Consider the following 9,899-nt stretch of genomic DNA (forward strand, 5'->3'; position numbering starts at 1 on the left):
AAAAACAAATGTTAATCAATTTCGGTGGATTTAAAAGTAGAAAAAACTTTAATTTTTGAACGTTGTTCATGTGGCGATTAAATAAAACCAGATTCCTGGTCACCCATAAAATTTACTTGTTTTTTATTAAAAAAATTGTATATTATTTTGTAAGCGAGAGAAATGAAGCATGACAGGCGAGTAGGATTTTGATCACGAAGATCACTGACTGGTCATTGTTTAACTTTTTCAGAGATAACTTTTTCTACATTTTGCAATGTAAACTAGTTACGTAAATTCTATTATAAGGAAAATTGTTTATTTTATAACACTAGTTTTTATTTTTTTTATTTTCAAACTCTACATATCGTGGATAAGTATCGTTCATATTTTAGACATACCCTTTAAAAACACATCTGAAGGTACATAACTTATACAACAAAGTATTAGTGCACCAACAAATACATTTCTAAAAATATATTGCTTTTATATCAACAGTTATGTAAAATTTTCGTACAAACAAAACATAAAATTATTATTATCCGAAATATTTTGGGACATCACAAGTAACGATTACAGCATATAAAACCTACATATCCTATGTACAATGAAGTTTTTATCAGTGCATCAAAGGATTTCTATGGCATGACATTATTTATGTAGTAAGTTTTTGGCCGCAATTCTCAAAGCGATTTCTGGTAAACACTTACATCATCAGTAACATAAGTAAGATGATGTAAATGAATGTAAAATATTAGCAGAAAGTCCAAAATTTGTCCTTATGGAATCCTTAAATACACTGATATAAAAATTCGATGTATAGATATTACATAGTACGTATCGTACCGTCGTCTGTTTTGATTTAATTTTTATTATTATAATGATCTGTTACATTTTTTAAACAAGCAAAACAAACAATAATGAATAATTATAATAATTATACAGGTGTCCGGAAAGTCGCGCACTACCGTGAAACTGTATCATCGGACAATGCCATAGATCACCGGAAAAATGTTAAAAAAAAATCCATGTTTTCAATTTTTCGAGGTATGATGGATTGAAGAGGCAAAGTTTGATACGAAAATTAACGATTTCTGAGCAATAATTTTACGTTTAAATGAATTTATTACCTAAAGGACATTTTGCGCAAAGGCATGGTGCAAAGAAAATCGGAAAAATCTTGCAAGAAATGCCTGAAAACTGTTAACAAAGTTTTTGAATCAACAATCTCCATCAGTGTGGCATCGTTCACTTGAAACCATAGTTACATTACTCGTTCATGAGCCGACCTGACTAACGCCAACAATACAACAGCAACGTTACTATGGCTTTGAATACTAGAAATTTAAATTATTGGAGGAAAAGTTCAGCAATGTTGCCATTTTCCTAATATTCTTTTGGTCTTCCTGTGAAAACAGAGAGTCTGGAATTTTTTTACCATTTTTTTGGTACTCTGGAGGACCACCCAATTACCCCCTTTCAAGGTGGTGCGTCACTTTCCGGACACCGCCTGTATGTGTCCTTTGGAATTATCAGATTTAAACGTAATATTTTTTATGATGTTACACAAAAGAATTCTCTTTTATCAATGATATAATTGTAGTAGTTTTGACAACCAATGCAGACGACGTCTCATAATATAAACAAATTTATCCAAATCTAGCTCCACAATTCCCACACCTCTTCTCCTTCAGCAACAAACAACACAGAATTCCTAGAGGAAAGAACATAATTGCACATAATAATCCCATACAAGTAAAATCATCTTCTAAGACTCCAATACGACATGCAGGGCAAGCCCCGACTATTATTACTTCTGTTTCAGGGACTATAATCGTAGTTTGGTTAGTGGCCCCATAGGAAGGTGGGCATACTGCATATTGATGAAAAGGCGGGTGTTCCGGTGGATAATTACATTGTTGAGGATAGTGAACTCCTGAGGGACAACTAATAAAGTTTTTGGGAATATAAATAACATTTTACCTGGGTACGGAGCTGTAGCGGTGTACGGTGGCGGAGGATCCTTGTTCATCATTGACGAATTTTTGTCCTCTTTACCACTTTGCTAGTTATTTTTAAACAACAACAGACTCAACAACGTCGTTTATTCAACATATGATCGAATCGCTGTCAAACTCCTGTCAAACAAGTGTCAAATTGTCAAACGGGCGAGGTTATGAAATGGATTTTGTCGTTCGGGTGCCACTTCGGCCAACTTCGTGTGATTTCGTTTTCCTTCTGGTACGTCAATAAAAAAATTGACAAATTATGTGTTGTGCTATTTTTTCATGCTGATTGCAGTAAAAATGACTTTCCAGTTCAACAACCAAGCTCTAGGTAAATCCCTCGTGTTTTTTCCTTTCCATTTCATTCAATTTTCGATTTTTACAGGAAATGGGGCTATCATGCCCACTGCGGGACAATCTGCTTTTGTACCAACGGATCCCAACGATTTTTCAATTTTCTCCGCTGGTCTGAATGATTCGCCTTTAGAGTTTAATGTAAATAAGAACAAGGCCACTGTGGCAAGATCTGCTGATGATAAAGATGAACTGAGCTTGAGCCCTACAGACAAACGGGAGCGCCGTAGGGTTGAGAGGAGGGAGCGGGACAGGAGAGAGACTGAAAAATCCAGAGATGATTCCGACTCAAACATGTCTAGTTCTCAGGATGTTATCCCTGTTCAAAATGGGTCTAATTTGGGGCCCAACATGTGGAGTGGGATGATGGGTAAGACTTCTTGTAAGATTATGAATACAATTTTAAGAATATTTTCATTTATTCGTTATTTGGATGGTTATAAAAAGTGTTTGCATTGATTGGGCCTTAAAATTTCCACTTTTAAAATACACAATGCATCTATTGGATTTTAGAGACGGATGTAGGCTTTGGAATTCAAATTAGGTTGGTAGTTCTTAACAGTTCTTTGGGCGTTGGCACCGATTATTGATTGACTTTTACTTTTACTTTCATTCTTTTGGAACTACATATTGTCAACACACTGATCATTACGCTATTATACACTTCGCCGCAAAATTAACGAATAATGTTTAAACATTGAGGTTTAAATAAAATTCAGATTGTTTTTTTTATTTTATGAGGCATCAATTGGTTATACATATACGCTGCATATGAAAAATGCCTTTTATTTCAAAATTCGAACACAAAAATTGCATAGTTTGAGGAAATAACAATCATTACGCTGGTATTGAAAAAAATAATTATTGAAATGAAATATAGGTGTGAGTTTTTATTATAAAAGCATCTTACAAACAATTCAAAGCGCATTTACAAAATATTGGAGAAATTACAGTTTTTGCGTTAATTTAGCGGCGAAGTGTACTTGAGATGAATACGAACCTGTATTTCAACGTAGCTAAGCTCTGGAATTTTTTGCACAGGAATGGGCTATCCGATGGTCGGCATGAACATGATAATGGACCCCAACATGATATCAATGAACAACTACAGTATGATGCCTCCGATGATGGCGCCCGACCCCAACATGATGACCCCCGATCCGAACATGCTAATCAGCCCAGTCAAAGAGATTATCCATTGCAAATCCTGCACTTTATTTCCTCCAAATCCCAACGCACCTCCTCCTACCACTCGCGAGCGCCCTCCAGGGTGTCGAACTGTTTTTGTTGGGGGTCTACCTGAAAACATGACTGAAGAAATAATAACCGAAGTTTTCGAAAGATGCGGGGAGATTACTACTTTAAGACTGAGCAAGAAGAATTTTTGCCATATTCGTTTCGTTTACGAGGCATCGGTGGACGCTGCAATTTTCCTATCGGGCTACAGGATTCGAATTGGATCGAATAGTGACACTCCAAACACCGGGCGGTTGCACGTGGATTATGCCCAAGTAAATCCACTGATATTGTAGATTTAACTCTTTTTTTTAACTTGACTGTCTAGGCCAGAGACGATCAGTATGAATGGGAATGCCGACAGCGTCAACTCCAAAGAGAACAACGACATCGAGAGAGAATGGAGGAAGAGAGACTTCGACCTCCATCTCCTCCCCCAGTGGTTCATTACACGGATCACGAGGCTATCGCTATAGCCGAAAAAATAAAACAAGACGACACATTCACAAAAGCCGTTTTGGTAAAATCAACTCATTTTTCCGAACTTGTTATCAATGTCATTGATTAGGTGGTCATCACTTGGCTGGAACGCGGCGACTGCAATAAAAGAAACGCGAATAATTTCTACTCCATGATACAATCAACGAATTCACACGTCCGAAGATTACTCGGCGAGAAATCTCAATATGAAGAAGAACTGAAGAAAGCGAAAGAAATCATGAAGGGACGCATGCAAGGAATACTGTTGCAATGTAAGTAAACATTATTTTTTATTAGTCACATTCAGCAAGTTTTAGTAAGTATTCCAGATAGATCAGAGATTTGTGCGACACTTCGTCTCAGAGATGTGCTGCATATTAATAATAATTGGTGTCTAGCAAGAAATCTTTTAAATGTGTCTATTGTAAAAGAACAACTTTTTTCACCAAAACAGCAGAAACATCAAATTAAGAGGTCCATGTGGGTTTAGGCCCATTAGTATAAAAGTTTCCATGAAGTTAGTAAAGCTACAGATATCAAAATAATCCAACATGATTAAATTAAGAAGGTACATAAGAATGGTTTTAATTGGGATTTTTTAACCTTCTTTATAGAGCATTGATTTATTGACTAACCCTTTAACTGTTATAATCGTATATTGTTTTGACATTTTTCTCATAAACTACATAAGATGTGAATTTGAAATACTTACTTACTTTTGTCCCCAAAATTTCAAATTCTTATCATTCGCATTTTCTTAGAAAAATGACAAAACGTACATATGCGTTTACAACAGTAAAGGGTTAAATAAGTATTTATTAGGTTAAGAAAATAGAATGAAAAAAATGAAGAAACAACTTAATCCCGATTGAATTGTTTTACAGTGGACACATTTTTGTACATTATACAGATCTTATTACTTATTAACCAATATCTAGTTGTAATCGCTAAATCGATGGTCCGTAGCAAATATTTTTATGTGATTAAATTACATGTTTTGGGAGCTCTGCTCTTGTGTCAAGAACGTAGAATTTAATCACGCACATGTAGAAATATATGGTAAAGTATGTAACATACTGATATCCTGTACACGCTCCGAGTTACTAGAAGAAGTTCCTCAGATCACGTAGTGTTGGTTGAAGGAATCGGTCAAAAGGATACAGTATAACTTAACTTTAGTATGGTACTCATGGTTCTGTGGTTTAATTTATATTTGCGTGTGCCTGTTAGTCAGTCAAATTGAGCGATTGTTCGTGGCGGCCTGTCACAAGAAAGTTTGGGACCATTTCACCAAAGCTCAAAGAAAGAATATTGAGACTTGGAAAAAGCTGTCTATGGTACGTAACCACCTTGGACTGTACAGAATCGGTTTCGTTGGCTTTTTAAGTAACTTCCACGAACTTGTGGCTGATCATTACAATCACGTACCGTTTTGTTTTGTCCAAGGTTTGCATGCAAATAGAATAGTTTCTTGTTTTCTACTTACGTCGATCGTATACTTTTCTATATTGTAAATCGAGATATTTGTAAAATTATTGGTTTTGTTAAGGTAAGTCAAGGTAAGTTCCAAGCCGAAAAATCCTTGGTCGAGCGAGCATAGGAAAATCACCCATTCATTAATTCATTTGGATCTTATTTTAATTCAACTAGTTGTTATAACATGAAAAGGGCAACTTTGGATTGTGTCGGACGCTGAGATCAAATTTTGTATATACGAGTCGAGTTCTAAAAAATGGAGCCGTGGTAGGTACTTAAGACATGGCACAACTAGCTGGTGATTACGTAAAACGAGTAAGCAAATTTCAAACCAAATTGAAATTGGTAAAATCAGGTGCAAATTGGAGTCTATAAATGCTTTGTAGCTGAATTCCGAAGAATTTTGTAGGTATTTTTTCAAACGCAGGTAAAATGAAACGAAAACTGATTTACTGACAAAGTGAACTGACATAAAACATCGTTTTTCACCGTATCAAGGCTAGGAGATCTGAACCTGTCAGTGTTATGTACGAAGAAAGTGTTTTTTTTTTTGTTTAACGGGCAAAAAAAGGGCGCCCATTGTAAAAGAACTTTGTCGGTAAATTACGACATGCTTTCAATTAGAGACACAGAGCCGTTTTCAGCTCGCGCTTCTCAAAATTTCCGCTTTTTGAATCCATTAAAACATCAATAAACCGTTGAAAGGTTAGTGTACTTTTTCCTTAAAATCCCAGTTTCACCAATTCCGAAGATTTTTTGGCGTTTTGTTATGAAATTTGGTAAGTTACACAAAATCACTACACCAAAGTTGCCCTTTCCGCAGTTGCATTACGGTGTGGTTGGTTTTGTTAAAAAATCCGTAAAAATGCACTGTATTATAAGTTTACAGTTTTTTGTTTGAAAATGCATATTTTTTTGTGTACGTAGTTTGAACTTATGTAATATGCACGACGGGGTGATAATACCAAACGTATGCTTATAGGAAATCAAAAATGTGCAGTTGGATGAGCCGGCGAACGACAAAGCTGACGACGAAATGGATGTCTCAGACGAAGAAGAACCGGCGAAAAAGAAGCATCGAAGCGAGACGGCAAACGAAGAGCGGAATAATTTGAAGGACGAGAACGAGAGCCTGCGCTGCCAGATGGAGGCGTACAAAAACGAAGTAAGAAGGAAATTAATGTTATAAACGGTATAATTTCCCATTTTTGCAGGTGGAAGTACTAAAAGTGGACTTCAACAAAGAATTGGAGGACAAAGACAAGCAATTCAAAATGCTCCAACAGACGCTCCAAGGCATGCAACAGCAGCTCATCGAAGCAAAGCGCAGACACACCGAAGAGGAAAATCGCGTCAAGGAACTTTATCTCAAGATCAAACAATTCGAAGCAAAACAATCAAACGACAAAGATGTGATCACACTAGATGACAGTGAGAGTAATCAGGCCGAAAGTACGACATTGTCCGAGTCGATTTCGGAGGTCCAAAAAGTTAATGAATGTGATGCGAAATTAATTGGAATTATTTCGGCTTTTTTGAATGTCCATCCTTTTGGGGCCGGTTTAGATTATATCTGGTCGTATGTTAGTAAGTTGGAGACGAATTTACGACCTGCGGACATAGAGACTTTAATGAATCGATTTCCAACTGTTTTTAAGCAGGAGTTGGTGGGTATAGGCGCCAATATTGAGCGGAGGTGGATGTTTAATGCTTATAATTCGACAGCCTCTTAATAACAATAATGTGTAGATTTCTAGTCACAATTCTGTGTTTTCTATTCGTTGTAAGAATTTTATTATTTATTTGTTATTAATTAAATTTAGTACAATAGACGTTTTGCGTCTTATTTCAACAATTTGAGGACAATTCAGTCATTTCTTGTGCCCTTCTCCATAGCAACAGTGATTTAATTAATCGATTCAGTCACTGTCATTGCCAGAAAATGGATGTGACTTACGTTTACCAGAAAAAGAGGAGCGAGTTTGGTAAACAATGTCTTTTTACGGACAAAGGACCAGACCTGATCGACAACTACCCTTCAAACAAAAACCTTTTAAACAATTACATATTAAGGTGAGATTTTTTCTCCTTAACTTTCTTCTACACCGAATCGCAGGGATCCAATAAGTCGCATCACACAATGCGCTCCCACGCAAGCCGAACATTATTTGAACACTACCAGAGCGGAGTACATGAGCGCTCCTATGAACCATGTTGAGGGAGGCTGGCCTAAAGATGTTAACACAGCTGATGAAGAACAAACCAAGAGATACAGAAGAAAAGTGGAAAAGGACGAAGGGTACCATCACACTCTGATGCAGTTATGCCGCGTGCGTACTGATAACAAAACTGTCTTTGCATTTACTCTTATCCTTAGAATATGGAGAACTGTATTCTGCAAAACAACGCCATTAATATCTACCAGCAGTACTTTTCGGACGTTGAACACACTCCTCTGGTTGAGCGGAGTTCTGCAAGAACTGTCAATGTTTACCAAGATCAAACTACTCCCACTAGACCCATTACGCACATTTCTTGGTCTCCGGACAACCAAACGAAGCTTGCGATTTCTCACTGTAATCTCTCTTTTCAGTCAGTCGTACCAAATCAAAGCAATTATTCTTACATCTGGGAAGTCGGTACTACTTAAGAACCATAAAAAAAGTCATCAAACTAACTGATTTCTAGAAAATCCAAACCTTCCGTTGCACGTTTTGCGACCCGAACACTCCATCGTCTGCTTGGAATATAATCAAAAAGACCCCAACTCTTTGGTAAGTGGAATGTTCAATGGTCAAGTCGCTGTTTGGGATACCCGGAAAGGTCACGAGCCTGTTGAACTTAGCGTTATTGAAAACAGTTTCCGGGATCCTGTGCACAACGTCTTGTGGATCAATTCTAAATCTGGGACGGAATTCTTCGGATCCTCCACAGACGGTCAAGTGAAATGGTAAGACCAGCACCATCAGAGCTTGTCTTATTACAAAGTTCTTAGGTGGGACACTCGGAAACTGTCAGAACCGACAGAGACTCTGATTTTGGACATATCCAAGGATGAGCAAACAATGTCAAATGCGTTAGGAGCTTCATGTCTGGAATATGAACCCACGATTCCCACAAGGTTCATGGTGGGAACTGAACAAGGAAAAGTCATCTCATGTAACAGGAAGGGAAAAACTCCTCAAGAGAAAATGACGTACAAGTTCTCGACACACTTCGGACCAGTCCTGGCTCTGCAGAGGAATCCGGCGTTTCTTAAAAACTTCTTGACCATTGGAGATTGGACGGCTCGGATTTGGTCCGAAGACTGCCGCGAAAGCTCAATAATGTGGACTAGTTTTCACAAAGCGCTTCTAACAGACGGAGCTTGGAGCCCCACAAGGTTGACGCAGCGACTTGTCTCTTCTTTTTTTCACTAGTTTTTCTAGATTGTCGGTTTTCTTCACAACTCGCAGCGATGGAATATTAGACGTTTGGGACATTTTGCAGCAGCAAAAACAAGCTTCTTTAAGCGTCAAAGTTTGCGACGAAGGATTAAGATGTCTTCGGACGCACGAAATGGGGCGTTTCATTGCGGTGGGAAATCAAAAAGGAACCACTTATTTAGTCGAATTTAGTGAGAATTTAGCCATGTCCAACAAAAACGACAAAATGCTGCTCACTGCTGTAAGAGGTGATAAGTTTTCCACGACTAGTTTTTTTACCAAATATTTGCAGATGTTTGAACGCGAGAGCAAACGTGAGAAAATACTCGAAGCTCGTAATAGAGAAATTCGCTTGAAGCACAAGAGCAAAGGAAAACAGGTGCAGGAAGAAAATGTAGAAGATGAAGAAGGTGGAACTATTGAGCAGGCAGAATCCGTGTTCATTGACAGTAATGTGCGACAAGCGGAAACTGACTTTTACGCCGTAATTCAAGAAGAAACGGCCGAGCCTCTTCCTGAAGAGTTTGATGAACAGTTAGATGGGGAGCCTACAGAAAGCGGAATCGAGGGGGAGAGTGCGGAAGTTGCACAATCAGATCTAGAAGCATCGCCGCCACCTGCCGTAGAAGAAAAAAAGAAAACGGCGGACAAGAAGCAATAGTTTTGTTTTTACATTGCAGAAAAAAAGATCTCGTTTTAAAAACTGTTTTTCTATATTTTTGTCAAGCTTTTCGAACTTTTTCCATTTTTTTTTTCATTTTAAATTACAACTAAAATACTAATGCTGAATTTCAATTGTCAAACTGAGATTTTAGATACAATTTTTGTAGTTATTTTAGATTAAACTCGTCACTCACCTTCGATTCTTGCTCGTAAAAATGGCCAACTTTCTCACTCGAATCACAATGTACCATTTCCGGAACCAAATCCTTGATTTTAGTCT

At 37.5% G+C, this 9,899-nt stretch overlaps 3 protein-coding genes across 3 annotated transcripts; 2 read left to right on the top strand and 1 right to left on the bottom strand.

The window, feature by feature from the left end:
• Positions 1-311: 311 nt before the first annotated feature.
• On the bottom strand, positions 312-2,145 carry LOC148179855 (membrane protein BRI3-like). Its single transcript, XM_088050841.1, has 2 exons — positions 1,963-2,145; positions 312-1,915 (listed from the first exon to the last, which is right to left on the bottom strand). The coding sequence occupies exons 1-2, from the start codon at positions 2,012-2,014 to the stop codon at positions 1,629-1,631; spliced, it is 339 nt and encodes a 112-aa protein (XP_087906967.1). The 5' UTR covers positions 2,015-2,145; the 3' UTR covers positions 312-1,628.
• Positions 2,146-2,163: 18 nt separating this feature from the next.
• On the top strand, positions 2,164-7,361 carry LOC148179856 (ecto-NOX disulfide-thiol exchanger 2-like). The gene is made up of 8 exons (XM_088050840.1): positions 2,164-2,316; positions 2,371-2,709; positions 3,381-3,850; positions 3,904-4,095; positions 4,144-4,327; positions 5,286-5,392; positions 6,514-6,696; positions 6,746-7,361. The coding sequence occupies exons 1-8, from the start codon at positions 2,268-2,270 to the stop codon at positions 7,262-7,264; spliced, it is 2,043 nt and encodes a 680-aa protein (XP_087906966.1). The 5' UTR covers positions 2,164-2,267; the 3' UTR covers positions 7,265-7,361.
• A 92-nt stretch (positions 7,362-7,453) lies between these two features.
• Dnai2 (dynein, axonemal, intermediate chain 2) lies at positions 7,454-9,762 on the top strand. Its single transcript, XM_088031334.1, has 7 exons — positions 7,454-7,604; positions 7,648-7,861; positions 7,909-8,170; positions 8,220-8,481; positions 8,527-8,913; positions 8,960-9,197; positions 9,249-9,762. The coding sequence occupies exons 1-7, from the start codon at positions 7,474-7,476 to the stop codon at positions 9,615-9,617; spliced, it is 1,863 nt and encodes a 620-aa protein (XP_087887460.1). The 5' UTR covers positions 7,454-7,473; the 3' UTR covers positions 9,618-9,762.
• The last annotated feature ends 137 nt before the right edge of the window (positions 9,763-9,899 follow it).

This window comes from Gnatocerus cornutus, chromosome 2 (assembly GCF_029298725.1).
Source record: "Gnatocerus cornutus isolate USDA-ARS CGAHR chromosome 2, icGnaCorn1.1, whole genome shotgun sequence".
In the NCBI taxonomy this organism is placed as follows: Eukaryota; Metazoa; Arthropoda; class Insecta; order Coleoptera; family Tenebrionidae; genus Gnatocerus; species Gnatocerus cornutus.

What these genes read in the sequence shown, in the direction of transcription:
- LOC148179855 (XM_088050841.1), bottom strand. Translation starts at nt 2,014, where the DNA reads ATGATGAACAAGGATCCTCCGCCACCGTACACCGCTACAGCTCCGTAC. An exon ending in CGCTACAGCTCCGTACCCAG is followed by an intron (nt 1,916 to 1,962) that starts GTAAAATGTTAT and finishes GTTGTCCCTCAG; the next exon opens with GAGTTCACTATCCTCAACAA.
- LOC148179856 (XM_088050840.1), top strand. Translation starts at nt 2,268, where the DNA reads ATGCTGATTGCAGTAAAAATGACTTTCCAGTTCAACAACCAAGCTCTA. An exon ending in CATTCACAAAAGCCGTTTTG is followed by an intron (nt 4,096 to 4,143) that starts GTAAAATCAACT and finishes GTCATTGATTAG; the next exon opens with GTGGTCATCACTTGGCTGGA. An exon ending in CTTGGAAAAAGCTGTCTATG is followed by an intron (nt 5,393 to 6,513) that starts GTACGTAACCAC and finishes GTATGCTTATAG; the next exon opens with GAAATCAAAAATGTGCAGTT.
- Dnai2 (XM_088031334.1), top strand. Translation starts at nt 7,474, where the DNA reads ATGGATGTGACTTACGTTTACCAGAAAAAGAGGAGCGAGTTTGGTAAA. An exon ending in CTCTGATGCAGTTATGCCGC is followed by an intron (nt 7,862 to 7,908) that starts GTGCGTACTGAT and finishes TCTTATCCTTAG; the next exon opens with AATATGGAGAACTGTATTCT. An exon ending in ACAAAATGCTGCTCACTGCT is followed by an intron (nt 9,198 to 9,248) that starts GTAAGAGGTGAT and finishes AAATATTTGCAG; the next exon opens with ATGTTTGAACGCGAGAGCAA.